Below are 19,101 nucleotides of genomic sequence, written 5' to 3'. Positions count from 1 at the left end.
TAGAGGCATCAGTTAGCCAAGTTTCAGTCAAAATTGTTAGGTCAAGATCCATTGATGTGACGAGATCTGCAATGTTGGAGGAGTGCCTTTGGGCCGATCTGCAGTTGAGTAGGATGCATTTGAGTTTGGGGGTGAGAAGGGTGGTCGGGTGTTCTAGAGCGAGGGGTATTTTTCTGAGATTGTTGGGGACGGAGCCTCTGATGCTTAGGGTTGGGTGCTTAATGGGATTTGTGAGAATTGTGGGTATGGGGCGTTGTGTGGACGCTGTGTGTTTTACCGGGCCAGGGCCAAATGAGCGGAGGAGGGTGTCTAAGTCATGATCCGACAGGAAGTTATGGGCGCGACGAGGGCAGTGTATGTTGTTGCGGTCGGGGATAGTGGGCCAACGTGGAGAGTATGCGCCCAGCCGTCTCACCCCTGGAGCGTGATGAGTGCGAGGGCCTGTGAGGAAGGTGTGGCGTTTGTTGGATACGGAGGTGTTGGTTGTAGGTCGGGGTTGTCTGGGGTGTGTGTGGAGAAATTCTTTGATGGTCTGGAGCTCGTCTTTGACTTGTAGGAGGGTTGTTAAAATCAGGTCCAGCGGTGGGTTGGGGCTAGCGTTGGAGATGAGGGCCGTGGCGTTGTTGACTAGGGAGCTGGAGAGCGAGCTGGTGACGGGGGGGGGGTGGGGTATGCAATCATTAGAGGAGTGTTCTGCGGTAATAGTGGGTGGGGTGGCAGTCGAAGGCTGGGAGATAATGTGGGCGAGGAGTGTGGGTGAAGTCAGGGTAGGCTGGGACGAAGGGGCGGAGACGTCGGTGGGAGGCGATGGCGGTGAGTTGAAGGGAGAGTGAAGACTGAAGACAATAGGGGAGGTAGGAAGGTAGTGGGGGCTGAGTGTGGGGGGGGGGAGAGAGGGGAGGATGTTAAGGTATGCTCTGTATGTCTGTTTGGGAGGGTGGAGAAGTGGGGCGTGAGAGTGGGGGGGGAGATAGAGTGGGGGGGGGATAGAGTGGGGGGGGGAGATAGAGTGGGGGGGGGAGATAGGGTGGGAGGGAGATCTGCCAAGGGGGGGGGGGGATATGTTCCGGGCGGTTGTGCGTTCAGCGAGACTCGTAGGAGGTGTGGGATGGGTGGGAGGAGGGGTGGGGGTAGGTGGGATGTGTGAAGGGGGACGATCTTTGTCAATGTGAGAGGGGTGTGGGGGGATTACGTTGGGTGTTTGACTAACTATAGCATTGGGGGTATGAGAGGGGTGTGTGTTATTCCGCTGTTGAGTTGGGCAGGGTGGGTTATATTGGGGAATGGAGTTGGGGGTTGTGGTGCATCCTGGTGTGTGTGAGGTGGGGGACCGTCCTTTGGTGATGTGTTCTAGGAAGTTAGGGAACAGGTGGTCGAGTCGGTCGAGATTCCTATCAGTGGCTTGGAATAGAATAATCCCGTTGTTGTAGATGGTGATGGTGGCTCTGCCTGGGAAGACTTGGGAAGGCGTGATAGAGCGCGTCAGGCCGGGAGCGGTTTTACTGGTGGTGGAGCTAGTGAGAATGGAGAGGAGCGCTTTCCTCCACTGTGCTCTACGCAGAGTGTGGAAGATGATATCGGTGCTCGTGGCTCCATTGACCTGTGAGAAGTAGGTGTCTACACACGGTGTTTCAGGGTGTGCCTTCAGGAAGTTGTGTTTGTAGCGTTTGGCGTTTTTTTTGGAGAGCCCTGGTGGGTAGTTGATTTTGTATGTGTGCGCGCCTGTGCGTTCCATGATGGAAGAGGCGAAGGCAGAGGAGGGGGGGTGAAACGTGGGTGAGTTTGCGAGGTTGAGGGGCTGTAAGCCTAAGTGGTCTTAGGTATGAGCAGTGGATGGGGATGTCTAGTCTAAGATGGCCGCCCCAGTGGATGACTAGTCAAAGATGGCCACCGGGATAACATATGGGGGACAGGGGTGGTAGTCCTTTCTCTGTTGTAGTTGTGCCTTAGAGAGACAGTTTCCCTCTCTGCTCTGGGGCATGTCGAGTTAGTCCATCATCGGTGTTCATTGGTGGGGAGGAGAGAGAGGAGACTCTGTGCTGCTCGGCAGGGCTTTAAGTGGGATGAAAAAACTGGGGGGTCTCTCAAAGGGGCGGGGCCAGTGTAATCAGGGGCGTGACTTTAAAACACATACGCAAAAAATCTGTGCTTACCATAGTGTGCCGCCCGACTTGTATTTTGCTGAATCTGTCATTGCATCCAGATATATGATACAACAAGTAACATCATACCTACAACAAGTCAGGACTATTGGCTTTGTCAATGGTTGTTAGTTGCATAAGATAAATAAGCTGCAACTATAACTTGTATATAATATTGAAAAAGCTTCCAATTAAATCCCTGGTGACACCCGACAATGATGCTGCTCCTGAGTTTTAGAAAGAAAAGGGAAATCCAGAAAGAAAATGACTCTTAAAGGATTTCCCTTCCCCTACAACACTCACCTGGCATGACGTCATGCTGTAACTTCTCCACTACCGAGAAGTGAGCAGTACGGGCAGCGCATATCCATGTGGCTGCTGTCTCAAAATGGGTTTCTATCGGGCTGTTTTGCGCCCTGACACTTTTTTCCGGACTGCAGTGACAGCAAACAGCTGTCACTGCAGTCCGGGCAAAAAACGGACCGCCTGTGTCAGGGCTCAAAACAGAGCCCGAGAGAGACCCGTTTCGAGGCCCCTTGAAAAAAACTGCCGGTGCTCAGACCCCTTCAGACCCGGCCCACTTAAAGCCCTGCTGCTCGGAGACGTGGAGGGAGACTTATCTCTGTTTTTGGTGACCTGTGACCACGTTGGTATGTAGCCTCATGGTCATCTGCTAGGCAGTGGAGGCGATTTATGGCTCCTGTTATATGGCCCCCGCCATTTTATATGTAGTGGAGAGTGAGGGGTGGGAGGACCGCTAAGCTACGAGGGAAGTTTGCAAGCAGACTAAATATGTATGCTTCAGGGCAGAGACAGTAGAGCCGGCAGATTGAGAGAAACAAATAAAAGAATGCGTGCAAATACCTTCAGGGCTGTATTGAGGCAGTTCAGTTTATCACGTAGGACATAAGGCAGACTCAGGGCTTCATCCGGTAGAAGCGGGAAAAACTGTAGTCTCCAGGAACCATGAGAGTCTCCAAGGAGGGGGGGGGGCAGTTTGGGCCGTCCACAATGCCTGCGCTGTGCAGATCCACGCTCGTTCTCCTATCTTTTGTTCGGCTCAGCTCCTGCCCCGTCTCTCCAATGATGTTATCGAGGGGGTGGTGGGGGGGGCGGTGGGGAAGGACACCGAGTCACCTCGTTAGGACGCCAGTGTTCCCCTATGACCATCTCGTGCCAGGTCCCGAGCGCTGCGCCCAGGCCGAGTCTACAGGCTGGGCGGGGGAGCACAGGCGATGCGTGCAAGGACAAGGACGCCTCCGCAGACCCCCGACGTGTCTAGAACGGGGTCCACCAGCATGATGAGGGAGACCGAGGCAGTGGACGAATGCAGGCACACCCGCAACGGGCACCAGTCTTTCGATCCGAGTCACCCCACTCAGACCACATGCAGGGTGTCAGCGCCCGCGGCGGCGGTCCCAGGCAGACCAGACACCCTCGGTGCACCGCAGCCGCCCCGGTCGCGGCAACCAACACAGGCGCTAGTGTCCCACAGAGGGCTACGGGCGTCAAGCCTCCGCGCTATGCCCTCCTGCCGATCAAGGGGCAGATCCCGGGCTGCACGGCAGAGGCTGCAGCCCTGATAGGCAGACTACCGGCGCCCTCAGAAAGCCCCGCAGGACGCACGGAGGACAGCCACGCCAGCCACCATAACAGGCTCGCCTCCACCGACCAGGGCTCAGTCGATGCTCCAATGAGAGCCGCAGGGGTCCAGCCGCCGCCCAGGGCTCCTTTGATGCTCCAGCGAGATCCGCCGGGGTCCAGCCGCCGCCCAGGGCTCCGTCGATGCTCCAGTGGGATCCGCAGGGGTCCAGCCGCCGCCCAGGGCTCCGTCGATGCTCCAGTGGGATCCGCAGGGGTCCAGCCGCCGCCCAGGGCTCCGTCGATGCTCTAGTGGGATCTGCAGGGGTCCAGCCGCCACCCAGGGCTCCGTCGATGCTCCAGTGGGATCTGCAGGGGTCCAGCCGCCACCCAGGGCTCCGTCGATGCTCCAACGAGATCTGCAGGGGTCCAGCCGCCAGAACTGCAGGTAACATTCAATACATCCAATACTGTTTTGAAATCCAGTTACTTGTGTTACAACCCGTTACTTGTAGATAATCCAGTTACTTGTTTTCCTCGGAGTAGATGGGTGCTATCAGGGATAGATCCGTGACAGGGATCCCCAGCACAGGGAGCTCTGGGCTAGAGCTCCTACCAGGCGGCCATCTTGGTTTCTATCTTGTCATGTTTTAGAGTGTTGTCATGTTTTAGAGAGCATACATGGAAATATATTGCTAAAAAGACACTTTGCATGTGGTTTCATTCATTTAGCAGGAATAAGTAAAAGGGACGCCTTTGCTGTAACAGACATAATACAAATAGTACAAGGATCAGGTTATTACAACAACAACAAAAACTGAAAAATGAATATATTGTAAATAAAATGAACTCACTGAACTGCTCTGGTACCTCATTGGGAGTAGTTATGTTTCTTTGCAGTTTTATTCATCATGCTGTGCGCAAGGTATAACAACAGCTTTATATACAATAGGTTCCAATGTAGAAACTGTTGTGCACTTACACTTGCAGCCTGTTGGCTCTGCGACAGAGCCAAACGTGCATGACCCCTCCGTATCCTACGTTCCACCTCTGCCAGTAAACTCTGCAAATACCGAAGAAACTCTCTTTCATAGCCCATTTTCAAGTAACGTGAGCTTTTCTCGTACCTGCCAGACAAAAACAAATGCATTTTAGAGTGTATTGTAATTAGCATACATTAGGATAAGGACAAAGGTTAGTCTTTTCCTGTAGGCTCTTTCCCATTATCAACCTGTGAGTAGCTCTGCTGCCTAGTGGATGGAGTCGGAACCTGCTCCAAAATTGTTAAAAAGCTTGTGGAGTCAATCAGTAACTATTTTCTGTGCGACAGTGGAGGGAATGGGGCGACAACATTGACAAAAGTGCCCAGGAATTAAAAGCAACAGTCACCAAATAAGTATCTTCATACCGTTAAAATGTCCAGGTTCTTTCGGATTCTCAGCCTGTGCTTAGATTGTATAACAATTAAGAATGAGAAAAGGAGGAAGAGGAAAAAAGCAGCATAGTGCAAATTAGGCCAAGTGTGAGAAATTGGGTTGTTGATTAGAGGGGGTGAAACGCTACTCAAGCAACAGCCAGAATTCTTGACAGGGCGATCCACAAAAAGTCACAAAATTAACAATTTGCTTAACCCTACGGTAGCTTGGAACAAAAGCAGTCAGGCTTAACTTAGATGCAATGTGTAAAGTATATATGCAGCACTCAAGCAGTAATAAAATAAAAACACGAGAAAAATACCACACCAGTTAAAAAAAATAGTGAACAATTCAATAAATTGACACCAAAACGGGAATATACAATTTAAAAGATTTTAGATAAATATACCTCATAAAAGCACAAAGCGCCACTTGCAGCCATCTGGTCATGTGAGATCAGGTGAAAGTCACAAGTTCAGTACAACCACGATGAAGTGTAGGCCAAACACAGAGACCAGGTAGGAACAGCTGAAAAACGTACCTTCAAAAAGTCCAGCGCGTAGAATTCAGTTTGCAGTGGAGGAAGCCACAAGGAGCAGGGACAGTGTCACGGATATTTTTGCTGTGGTGCAAAGATCCTGACGGGCATCACAGACAGGCATGGCTGGCGATTCTCGTTGGTAGTCACTGCGGGCTTTTGAGGCAGTAGCGCAAAGTGCAGTTCTCGCGTTGCCAATCATCCCGGTCAGTCGATGTAACATAGAGAGTATGGTTCGCCGGAGCTTCAAGTTAGCGGTAAGCATGAGCAGCAAGCCTAAAACTTCAGTATTCTTTCCTTTCTTCAAGAAGGAGCTTAACTGATGCCACACCAAAAGTCCAGGACCGGGGAGGCACCTCTTGGGATCAGGAACTCACTCCAGCAGAGTCCATTAGGGCACAGGCAGGTCCAGTTGCAGCAGGTCAGTTGAAGAGGGGCCTCTGGAATTTGTTGTGTCCCTGTAGCTTAGAACAAGAATCAGCCAGCTGTCCCCTTTAGTCACTTTAGTTTGGGATGAAGGTTGCAGGTCATCCTTCTTCTGTAGTATCCAATAGTCCAGGAGCGTACTAAAGAATGGTGCACACTTTGAGGTGGGAGACGTTTCTAGAGCTTCTCCCTACAGATGGGTCTGAAATTTCCTGCCTCCCTGCCCCAGTCCCAATCTGTTTGGCACGACAATAGTCAAGTGTGCTGTCCTTTCTTTGTGAGCTCCACCCCTCTTTCCTCCCCACAATTAGGCAAGGATGGCCCATCCTGCCAACACCCAGACTCTTCACTTATTCATGTGCCCCAGGAACAGGCTGCAGGCACCAAAACGTCCGGACATGAATATGCCAAATTTCAAAAAGTGGCATTTTAAGAATTATGATTTACAACCTGACTTTACCTTAAAAGAGGGTTTTAAATTACAATTCCTCAAGCACCAAACAGGACTTTCCTACGTGTGCCCAATAAAAAGTTATCATTGATTAAATGTAATACTGTAACCCAGTGTTATCCTATGGGAGAGGTAGTGAAAAAAGAAATATAAGGAATCTTCACTACTAAAACAAGTAAAACTTAAAAGTACATGTCCAACTTTTTAACTACAATGCACCCTGCACCTACGGACTTGCTTAGGGCGTCATATGTATTTAGAAGGAAGGTTTGGACATGGTAAAAGGTTTATTCGCTAGGTAAAAATTGCAGTTTAAAACCGCACACACAGACTGTGATGGCAGGCCTGAGACAGGTTTAAAAAGACTACTTAAATAGGCGGCACAATAAGTGATCCAGGCCCACTAGAAGCATTTAATTTACAGGCCCATGTTACAAGTAGTATCAATTTACTATGGACTTAAAAGCAAATTAAATGTGCCATTTAAGTGGAAGACAATCTTAGCATGTTTAAATGAGAGAGCACAAGCACGTGCTCGTTAGCAGTGGTAAAGTGTGAAAAGTCAAACATCAAACAGAAATTGGTTCAGAAAACAGGCATGGTGAAGGCAAAATGTTTGAAGGTGGCCTTGCAGACAAGGCTAAGTCACCAAGAGAAACCGGTGCTGGATAAGTTCCTGGGCAATCTTAACATTGCTCCAGCAGGAAACTCGGAGAGCATATGACAGCAGAAGGCATGGGGTAACCAATGTAGCTGCCTAGCATATGTCTCTGACAGATGCTTGCTTGTAGAATGTCATCGAAAAAGCCTGAATCCTGGTGAACTGCATGTCAACACTAGACTCTACATACAGTGGAGCAGTATGTGATGCTTAAGATCCATTCCTGACGCACAAGTTACTACTTGTGTAAAGATATATCTGTAAGAGACATTAGTTAGTGATAGATTCCTTACCTTAGAATATCCCCAGGCGCCAGACCGGATCCGGAAAGTTTTGCTTAGCAGTGCCCTTGCGTGTCAGTAGGTGGCGTCCTGCGGCTCCGCGTCCATCACTGGCGTCGTCATCGCAGGGATGAAGTGACGGAGAGTACTTAGGGGCCACCCATGCGTCCGGACATCAGTTCTGTACACTACTTTCCGCGCCAGGAACTCAGAGCCATGCAAGATACTGACAATTTGTGCATAAAACTAGGGCCCTAAAAGGGGAGAACCTTAACCCTAGTAGCCAGTTCACAGAACGGGGCGGAAGGGCGGGGCGGTAAGGAATCTATCACTAACTAATGTCTCTTACAGCTATATTGTTACACAAGAGACACATTAGTGATAGATTCCTTACCTTAGAATAGATACCCCAGCAATACCAACCCCAGTGGTGGGTCTGCGAACAGGATTACACCAGAAAATCACGGAGAACAGAATGGCCAAAGAATCCGTCTCTCTGGACAGGACTGTCAAGGCAGTAGTGCTTTGTAAATGTGTGCAGCGAGGCCCACGTAGCTGCCTAACAAATGTCCTGCAAGGGAACGCCGCGTCCCAAGGCAGTAGTGGCTGCCGTTGCCCTGGTCGAATGGGCACGCAACCCCACTAGAGGCTCCTTCTTGGCCAAGGAGTAACATGCTTTGATGCAATCAACGACCCACCAGGAAATGGTCAGTTTGTGCACAGCCCAGACTTTTTTGGCACCAACGTAGTCAACAGAGAGCTGATCATCCACCAGGAACTGTTGTGTACGCTGCCAATAGAAAGAAAGCACACGTTTTAGGTCCAGACGGTTGAGCCTCTCCTCATCCCTGGAAGGATGCGGAAAGAAGGTGGGCAAAGTGATGGATTGCCCGATGTGGTAGGGCGTGACAACCTTTGGCAAGAAAGAAGGACGGGTCCTTAAAACCACCTTGTCCGGAAGAACAGAAAGGAAAGGAGGTTTAGAAGAAAGCGCCCGGGGCTCCCTCACTCTCCTAGCAGGGGTGATGGCTACCAGGAAAGCCGTCTTTAGAGTAAGAAGATGTAAAGGACAGTTATGAAGAGGCTCAAAGGGAGAGCACATCAGAAAAGTCAAGACAAGATTCAAGTCCCATTGAGGCATTATGAAAGGCACAGGAGGAAATGTGTGTGTAATGCCTTTGAGAAAACGGTTTACAACCAGGGACTTAAGAGAAGGCTGATCTGGAAGCCATAGAAAGGCAGAGATGACCGAAAGATAACCTTTGATAGTGCCCAGAGCAGAGCCCTGCTGGGCCAAAGACAGAAGAAACAGAAGAGCCTCAGAAAGAGGGGCGGAAAGGGGGTCCACAGCCTTTGCTGTGCACCATGCCACAAATCTGTTCCATCGGCAGGCGTATACCGTTTTAGTGGAGGGACGCCTGGCTGCCAGAATGACATTACAGACCTCAGGAGGAAGGTCGAAAGCTGTCAACTGTCGCCACTCAATCTCCACGCATGGAGGTGGAGGCTGGACAGGTTTGGTGGAGGATGGTACCCTGCTGCTGCGACAGAAGATCCTCCCGAAGAGGTAGACAGATGGGGGATCGATGCTCATACTGAGTAGCTCTGGATACCATACTCTTTGAGCCCAGTCTGGAGCCACAAGAATAACTTTGGCCCGGTCGCGTCTGATCTTCTTCAGCACTCTGGGCAGAAGTGGTATAGACGGAAAGGCGTACAACAGACCGCAACTCCACTCGTGACGAAAAGCGTCGCCAAGCGAGTGCCGCCTTGGAAATTCCAAAGCGCAAAACTGATGACATTGCGCGTTCTCTTCAGTGGCGAATAGATCTAACCAAGGCTCTACCCACTGCTGAAAGAGACCTTGCGCCATGCCCGAGTGCAGACGCCATTAGTGATCCATCAAGCACCGGCGGCTGAGTTTGTCCGCCCTGGCATTCAGGGAATTTGCCAGGTGTTGAACCACCAAAGTAATGCCTTGATGTTCCAGCCATGTCCAGAGGCGCAGAGCCTCCTGACACAGGGTCCAGGACCCCACTTGCCCTGTTTGTTGCAGTACCACATGGCGGTGGTGTTGTCCGTGAACACCTGCACTACACTTCCCCAGACAGAGGGAAGGAATGCTTTCAGTGCAAGTTGGATCACCCGCAACTCCAGAAGGTTGATATGGAGCCGGGACTGCGCCGGAGACCAGATGCCTCTGATCTCGCCTCTCCCAAGTGGCCTCCCCATCCCAGGAGGGACGCATATCTGCCATTGACCCAATCGCGATTCGTGAGCCAGCACTGCAATTGTCGTGCAGTGCCCTCCGAGATCTGGACATGATCAGACAGGTTGCCCTGATGCTGTGCCCACTGGAACTTCAGGTCCCACAGCAGAGCCCGCATATGCCATCTGGTATGTTGCACTAGCAGAATGCAGGAGGGCATCAGGCCCAGGAGCCGGAGGGTCATCCTGACTGAAACCAGGGATAGAGGCTGAAAGCTCAGAATCATAGCCTGAATATCCCGGACTTGCTGCTCGGGAAGATAAACCCGAAACTGCGTCGAATCCAGAACCGCTCCGATGAAGAGGAGTTTCTGAGAGGGACTCAGGTGCGACTTTGGCACATTGAGGGAGAACCCCAGCCAATGCAGGAGGTCGGCCGTAGTTTGAAGGTGGGTGACGACTGCCTGGGGCGAGCCCGCCTTCAACAACCAGTCGTCGAGGTAGTGGAAGACTGACACCCCTAACCTGCGCAGATGAGCTGCGACCACCGCCATCACTTTCGTGAACACCCGAGGGTCACTGATAAGGCCGAAGGGGAGCGCAGTAAACTGAAAATGCTCCTGGCCTACCGAGAACCGCAGGTAACGCCGGTGGGCCGGCATGACAGGGGATGTGAAAATACGCGTCCTGCAAGTCCAACGCCACCATCCAGTCTCCAGGGTCGAGGGGAGTCAAGGCCTGAGCCAGAGTTAGCATCTTGAACTTCTCCTTCCGGAGGAAGCAATTCACGTCCCGAAGGTTCAAGATAGGACACGACCCCCTTTGTCCTTCTTGGGGACCAGAAAGTAGTGGGAATAACAACCACTCCCTACTTCTGGCCCAGGAACGCACTTGATGGCCCCCTTGGCCAAGAAGGCTGCGACTTCCTGTCAGAGAAGAGCCAAATGATCCCCCGACAAGCGGTGGACCCGATGTGGCATGGCTGGGGGTGGGGACTGAAAGGGAAAGGAGTAACCTTGGCAGATTATCTGCAGCACCCATTTGTCCGAAGTAATCTCGTGCCAGTGGGGGAGGTGGCGGCGAATCCTGCCATCCACCGGCGTGGGATGCTCCCTGAAGTTCAGATTAGGAGAGTTTAGAGGCGGAAGCAGCGGGAGTGGAGGTGGAGGGACCAGCAACCTGGTTCCCCGAACCGCCCCTGCGAAAACCGCGACCTCGCTGGGGCTGGTTCTGCACAGGCATGGTGGATGAACGTGCCTGGGCTGGGTTCTTAGTAGAAAGACCCAAGGACTTAGCGTAGCCTGCGAGTCTTTAAAGCGCTCCAGTGCACTGTCAGCCTTGTCACCAAACAGGTGGGTGCCATCAAAAGGCATGTCCATGAGTTAACTCTGGGCATCGGCCGAGAACCCATTCGAACGCAACCAGGCATGGCGCCGCAACGCCACAGTCGTAGAAATCGCCCTGCCCAGTGAGTCAGCAGTGTCCAACCCACACCAAATGGCGAACTTAGCCGCATCCTTACCCTCAGCAATCGCCTGAGAAAGGGTAGCCTGCACCTCCTCAGGACACTGAGGCAACACCTGAGCAACGGCATCCCACACCGCATGGGAGTAGCGGCCCAACAAGCAGGCGGTGTTCACCGACCGCAACCCGAAGTTTGGCCGAAGAGAACAACCGCTTCCCAAACTGGTCCTTTTAGAGTCCTTATCCAGCGGGGCCGTGGAAAAGGCACTCTGCAACGTCGAGGCCTGAATGACCAGGCTCTCAGGCATAGGTTGAGTGGTCAAGAAAGCGAGGTCACAGGGCAACCGGTCGGTGGCGTCTGGCAACGTTTTTATCCCCCGGGATCCCCGTGGCTGGCCTCGACCAAGTGCCCAGAAGGACCTCTGTAAGGGCGTCATTAAAGGGAAGCAGCGGCTCCGATGAAGTAGACGCTGTCTGGAGCACCTCGAGAGGAGGTTGGTCTTAAGGGCCACTGTGGGGAGGTCAAGGCTGAGGGCCTCAGCAGCTCGACGGACGACCATCATATAGGATGCACCCTCCTCCATAGTAGGCGGGGGAGAGGTGGACCCTGGGTCAGAAGAGACATCGAGGTCTCCCGCATCCTCCAAGTCGTCCACCCAATCGAGTTCGGAGTCACATTGCCGAGCAAGCAGTCGTCGTCCGGATCTGGCGTAGGGGGGGCCAGTTGTGGCGGCAGAGCCAGAGGAGGCACGAACGGCGCAGAGAACTGCGTCAGTCGGGGCCAGACTGGGGTCGGCTCCCAATGCAGGTCCCAGGCTGGAACAAAATGGTCTGGGAACCGGGGAAAGGGTGGGATGAACTGTACCCAGTGCGGCGCGGGGGGTGGAGCAGAGAATAGCACAGAGGGTGGAGGAGAGGGTGGCGCCAGAGCCGGCAATGACGCATCTCGTGTCGCTGGGGCCAGAGCCAGCGGCGCAGGATCCTGTGGCGCCAAGGCTGGCGCCGATGGCGGAGCCGCAGGGCCAGCGGATCTGGACACGGGTCCGCGGGGCCCGAAAGGGGCAGCCGCTGGAGCCCAAGGCCTGTAAAGGCGGTCCAAGGCAGCAAGGAACTCTTGCATTTGTGCGGGAGTCGCCGACGGACCCGGGTATGGTGGGGAGGCCGCAGGACTCACAGGCTCCAGAGGAGCCGCAGGGGCGAGGCCCCTGTCCCCATCATCCGCCTCCGAGGAGAAACGGGGGGACGCTTCTTCGACTTCTGTTTATGGCGATGTTTACCGGAATCCGAAGTTGAAGACTTGGAGTCCGAGGAGAGACTGTTCCGGTCCCGCGAGTGGTCCCGGGAATGGCCCCTAGACCTGGAGCGGCGAGGCAACGAATGCTGGACCTCCAGCAACTTCCGACACCGCTCCCGCAAGGCCTTGGGGGCCATGGCACGGCAATCCCGGAAGTCGTGGTCGGCCTCCAGGCAAACATCGTGGGGGTCCGCTACCGACATGTTTCGGTGACAGGTCCCACAGGACTTAAAGCCGGGCATCCCTACGTGCACCAAGAGAAAAGTGGGAAGACAGTCTCAAAATAGCAGTCAAAAAGAGACCAAGGTACATGCTCAATCCGGATCTGCGCTTACTGGCGCGGAAAAAGAAAGAACTGACGTCAGTGTGCATGGGTGGCGCCTAAATACTCTCCGTGACGTCATCTCGGGGCTGACGATGCCTGTGACGGACGTGGAGCTGAAGGACACCACCTACTGACGTGCAAGGGTACTGCTAAGCAAAACTTTCCGGATCCAGCCTGACGCCTGGGGATATTCTAAGGTAAGGAATCTATCACGAACGTGTCTCTTTCAGATGATTATGTTATGACCATCAAAAAGGCACCCTTCTATAACAGAAGTTCCTTGTTGCATGAGGACAATTGGTACATAAGGCTGGAGCATCAACTGGGCCAGTAATAGATTCCCATCTCCGGAGCCGATGGACCTCCTTAAAAAAGTTTGTAAAGAGTCTGTTCAGGTATGTTTGATACCCACGAGGTAAGTCGTTTAAGGGTCCAACTGCACCCCACTGACATTCAACTTATTATTTTCTTCTCTCTTTTTTAAATATTTGGTTCACCATTAAAACTGATAGGCAAACTAATTTGGATCTGAAAACACAGCGTCCTGGAACAACACAATTTGCAATCTTCCCTATTCCTATAGCAATCAGACTCATTTTAAATAAACTAAAAGTAAACTGTAACTTTTGGGTTAATGTATATATCTTATATAAATTAAAGCTGCCCGTTTATGAAAATGCCATTTTAGAACAGCATGGTTTAATAATTAGGCCAGAATCTTAAATGTACTACAGTCTAATCAACTGTCAACAATATTTAACTTACACGTAAATAAACACTTACTGTTTACGTAAATTTTCATCATGAATCTTTTCACATGGGCCTGAAATATAAAAATACACGTTTTCTTGTATCGGTTTATTGAATGCAAGCAATACAGATGAGACTCACAAGTTTTTTAATCCACATATTGCCATTAGCTTTCAAAACTCACATGTCTAGTATAAACAAGCATTAGCAAAGCATAAGTTTTAACATTGGCTATCAGTCTTTTAGACTTGTCAATGCTTGTTTTTTCATGGTTTTTGCAACACAATAGTGATGGGGAGGCTGCTGGGTCCTCAATCTAAAAGAAAATCACATTGGCTGAAAACAAAAATATTTGTTTGGTCTCAATAAGTGTTGGTCCGTTTTGCCTGGTAAAAGACACACAATTGATGGACGGAATTCAGAACAAATCAAAACATTCACCCCCAATCAAGGGATCTGGGTTAAATCCATCATTCTTTTGCTCACCATGCCACCCCAGTTTAGACCTGGCCATATGCAAATCAGTCATAACCCTGTGCCTCATGGGAACAGTCCAGCCCGAACTGCCAAGCCAGATCCTCCCTGGACCGGAAACAAGTCCTAGGACCGGTTTCGGGGTTTCACCCCTCTTCAGCCAGGATAGCTTGATTCCAGTGGCACATTGAGCCCAGGACCCACGTCTGGGCATACCTGGCGCACTTAGGGCCAGGACTGGGGGTGAGTGCTTGCAATGTTCAACACTCCGTCCATCATCCCCTTTGGTTTTGCTTTGTTCGCCCTAAGTTGGCAGGGTATGCCCAGAAGTGGGTCCCTTGCTCACTTTGACACTGGATTCAAGCTAGCCTGGCTGATGACGGCTGATTAGCCAGAAAGCGGTCCCAGGATGCTTATTTCCGGTCCAGGGAAGACCTGGCTTGGCAGTTCGGGCTGGACTGTTCCCATGACGCACAGGGTCAGACTGATTTGCATATGGCCAAGTCTGAACTAGGTTGGCGGAGTGAGCTAAAGAAGGATGATGGATTAAAGCCAGATCAGTTGACTGAGGGTGAGTCCTTGCAATGTTCAACACTCCGTCCATCCTCCCCTTTGGTTTTGCTCTGTTTTGCCTGGTATTCAGGCTGACTTATTGACTTAGTGCCGTAGCTCTCTTGCTTTATTGTTAATTTTTGTTAATTTTGTCACTTTTTCTTGCCCCACTGTTGATTCTTGCCACCTGGTGACCACGCCTACTTCCCCGCCTGCCGCTTCCCCCCATCCCGCCTCCCAGCTGCGCTTTCCCTGCCCCACCACTATTTTATGGAGGCCGCTGCACGGCCGCACATCGGACGCGTGCCCACCTGAACCCGTCTGTGAGCCAACCACGACCAGCGCCAGGAACCCTGGATCTACAACTACCCTATGCTACGACGCAACTACCCACCTCGCCCTCAACACCGGAAGGACATAGACTGCCTGATGTCTACGCAAAGCAGCACCCACGGACAATTGTCCTGACACCACTGCTGCCAAACCTTCAGCAGCATCATCAACACCGCTCAGAACGCCAACACCCCCGAAACCCTGAGGTGCACCCTCCTCAAAGTGCGTTCCCTACACAGACACGCCACAGAACTCTGGGTCCTCCTAGACACCCTCAACCAGATGTCGCCTTCTTTACAGAGAACTGAACCAACGCCTCTTCCGCACCCGACATAGACACGGGCATCCTAGACGGATACAAGATCCAGAGGAAAGACCACCCCAACCACCCAGGTGGTGGACTCGCCATCACACACAAGAACTCTCTCTGACTTCACCTCCGCAGCCCTAGAACCACTCTTTGGGGCATCCTGCCCTACAGACCACCTGGACCTCGCGCCTTGTTTGCCACAACCATTGAGGACGTCCTCGCACCCCACACCATAGCCTCCATGGACTACATACTCATCGGTGACCTGAACTTCCACCTCGACAACCCCACTTAACTCAACTCCATCACCCTCCCTGCACAACCTCGCCAACATCAGCCTGAAACAGCTCGTCACCACACCCACCTACAAGGCAGGACACACCCTCGACCCCATTGTCGCAGGAGGGAACAACATTCACTTCAGCCACACTACGCAACCCCCATGAACGGACCACCACTGCGTACACTTCAACGTCGACAAACCCACTGCCCCCAAACCAGCTACACGCCCGCCATGGAGGAACTGGACAAAAATCACTGAAGAGCAGCTCAACCACACCCTTATCTGCAACGCCCACACTACCTCGACCGACGCCAACCTCGCCGCCAAAGAACTCCACACATGGATCTTCAACTGCGCAGATAAACTTGCACCCCTACGCAGCTCCAACAGGCATCTCCCCAGAAAGGCCACCTGGTTCACCAACGACCTCCAAGTAGCCAAGCGCAACTGTAGACGTCTCGAGAAGAACTGGAAAAGCAGCAAAATTGCAGGAGATCACACCACCTACAAGACTGCCATGACAGAATACCACCAACGCATCAGAGTCGCCAGAAGAACCTTCATCCAAAACTAGGTCGCTGCCAACTCCAGCAATTCCAAGGAACTCTTCAGCGTCATCCAGGAATTCACCAAGCCACCCAGCGAAACCACGGACACACAACCTCCCAGAACCTTTGCGACAAGCTCAGCTCCTACTTCCATTTGAAAATCAAGGGTCTCTACGAACATTTCAACGACCTAACACCTGACCCCGGAACCACCACCCTCTCCAGCAACACCAACGGACCGACCATCTCACGCTGGACACCAGCCACCACTGAGGACATCACCTCAACCATCAAGGGCATTCACTCAGGAGCCCCCATGGACCCCTGCCCACCACACATCTACCACAGAGCCACCACCGCCAACACTCCCAAAATCCGACACACCATCAACACCACATTCAAGACCAGCACATTCGACGACTGGAAGCGCGCAGAAGTTAGACCCCTGCTCAAGAATTAAACAGCGGACCAGATGGACCTCAAAAACTACCGACCCATCTCCCTCCTCCCTTTTGCGGCCAAAGACGCAGAGAAGATGGTCAATGCTCAGCTAACATTCATCGAAGAAAACTCCATCCTTGATCCCTCCCAATCCGGATTCCAAAGCAACCACACCACTGAGACCGCGCTACTCGCCGCCACAGACATCCGCATCCTCCTCGACCAAGGACACACCACGGTCCTGATCCTACTCTACCTCTCCACAGCATTCAACACCGTCTCCCACCGCACACTCACCAACAGACTCCACAACACCGCCATGTGGGGAACCACCCTCAAATGATCAGTTCCTTCCTCACCGGTAGAACCGGAAGGATCAGACTGCCACCTTTCCTCTCCGAACCCACGGAAATCAACTGCGGAGTACCCCAAGGTTCGTCACTCGGCCACACACACTTCAACATCTACATGGCGCCCCTCGCCTCCATCGTCAAACACCACAGACTCAGCATCGTATCCCACGCTGATGACACCCAGCTAATCCTCTCCCACACCAAGGACCCCCTCACCATCAGACTCAACTTCCAGAAAGCAATGAAGAACGTCGCATACTGGGGATAAGCAACAACTGCCTGAAGCACAACTCGGATAAGACAGAAGTCCCCATACTAGGGCCCTTTCCCTCTCAGCCTGGGACGACACCTGGTGGCCCACTGCCCTCGGAAGCCCTCCCAGGGACCACATCCGAGACCTCGGAATCGTACTCAACTCCTCCCTCTCCTTGACCCGACAAGTCAACGCCATTGCCTCCAGCTGTTTCAACATCCTCTGCATCCTCAGAAAGACCTTCAAATGGATCCCCCCTGAAACAAGGAAGACCGTCACCCGCGCACTCATAACAAGCAGAAGACTACGGAAACTCCCTCTACGCTGGGATCAACAAGTCTCTCAACCACAAACTACAGACCATACAGAACACCGCGGCTACACTTGTCCACGGCATACCTCGACAGGAACACATCACCCAACAACTGAGCATCCTCCACTGGCTGCCCGTACAGAAGAGTCACTTTCAAGATACTCACACACACCTACAAATGTCTCCACAACACCGGACCCCAATACCTCACCGAAAGAATCTCCTTCCACGTACCCAAACCTCCGATCCGCCAACCTCGCCCTCGCCGAAACACAGCGCATCAGCAAAGCCAGGACATGTGGTAGAGCCTTCTCCCACATAGCGGCCAAGACCTGGAACGCACTCCCGATCAACATCAGACTTTCCCCCTCCCTGAACATCTTCAGGAAAACACTCAAGACCAAGCTTTTCGACTGAACAGAGCTGCGAACCCCCCCACCCCCAGCACCTTGAGACCGTCACAGGTGAGTAGGGCGCTTCACAACTCCGGATTCATTGAATAGCACAAATCACCATAGTAGCCCATGGCACTAAAGTACAATGACTTGTATGAGGATGTGCTCCTTGTAAAAGGACAGAATGCATTCACTCAGAGTAAAGGTAGACTATTTCTGAAGTGGGCTTACCTACTGACCCAAGCTGTATGCTGTACTGGCAGGAAGAAAATGTGAATGACAAAAACAGACCAATGGATTAAGAGAGTTGTCTGATAGCCCCTTTAAGAAAATAGAATATACATCTAATTTTTATAAAACATAAAAGGTCTTGGCTAACATCAGACCTAATAACTTGCCTTATAACACGTAACCTACTGCCTGATTGGCAAGTTGCACCTCACTGTCCAGTTGTGTATCGTTCGAGTGTTTACAAGTGTCTCCTTGTATCACAACAGGTCATTTTGCATGGATTAGGGATAAGAGTATTCATAACACCAGGGGGCGACATTTCGCCAGCCACATGACTTCACTTGCACTTGAATGCCTGATGACGCTTACAGGAAATCATAGAACAACTTTTGATCTCAAAGCAGTGTGACTATATACCTTTTTTAAACAATCCTAATAACTCTGCGGCATGTCATTGATCAGTGACTTGATTTTTTTTTAAATATATTTTTATTGCAGAAACAGAAATAAACCCTTTCAATAGGCCAACCTATACACTGACGGCCCCCAGCTCGCAGTATAACAGCAAATCAATACACAGCCGATTAGCCCACATCCCGGAGGCTGGGCGGCGCAGCAATTAACCAGTTCGCTGTAGGTACCTCAGTGCCTGCCCTGTCCGGGCCATAGGTCAGTTATAACATATCATATCCGCTTTTACCCCATAACAACCAACCCAACCTTTTCCATCTAGCCCTAGGCCATTCCATTGTTACTTCTCACCCATCGCCGAGTCAATCTCCCAGGGCTACCCAGTTCCGGGAGGCTGCCGCCAGGCGGCAGCCTCCCCCTCCCTCGGTGTCTTCCCTTAACCCCCCCCCCCCCACCAACTGCTGCTAATGCGGGTTCCCATATTCCCTTCCTGCTCTAATGATGGACATCTACCAGGAGAAACAGACAAACAAGTAGTCCCCATGGAATCCCTTCCTATACCTGGTCAGGCTCCTCGCCTTCAGTCATGTAGTCCCTTAACGCCTGCACTACCAGCTCCCAGGACCGCGCCAGTTCTAAACTTTTCTCGTTGCCAGTTCTGGTCGCTTG

At 52.0% G+C, this 19,101-nt stretch overlaps 1 protein-coding gene across 3 annotated transcripts in view; it reads right to left on the bottom strand.

Annotated features, from left to right (window-relative positions):
* LUC7L3 (LUC7 like 3 pre-mRNA splicing factor) overlaps positions 1 to 19,101 on the bottom strand; it is a 381,484-nt gene that overhangs the window by 292,584 nt on the left and 69,799 nt on the right. For all 3 annotated transcript variants that reach the window (XM_078654427.1, XM_078654426.1, XM_078654425.1), the window contains exons 3-4: positions 13,569 to 13,608; positions 4,705 to 4,849 (exon numbers count right to left, since the gene is read on the bottom strand). In XM_078654427.1, the coding sequence (XP_078510553.1) occupies positions 4,705 to 4,849; positions 13,569 to 13,608 (185 nt within the window). The remainder of the gene's footprint in view (positions 1 to 4,704; positions 4,850 to 13,568; positions 13,609 to 19,101) is intronic.

This window comes from Lissotriton helveticus, chromosome 7 (assembly GCF_964261635.1).
Source record: "Lissotriton helveticus chromosome 7, aLisHel1.1, whole genome shotgun sequence".
NCBI lineage: Eukaryota > Metazoa > Chordata > Amphibia > Caudata > Salamandridae > Lissotriton > Lissotriton helveticus.
Note: the sequence above shows the minus strand (reverse complement) of the source record. Positions and strands in the feature narration are given on the sequence as shown.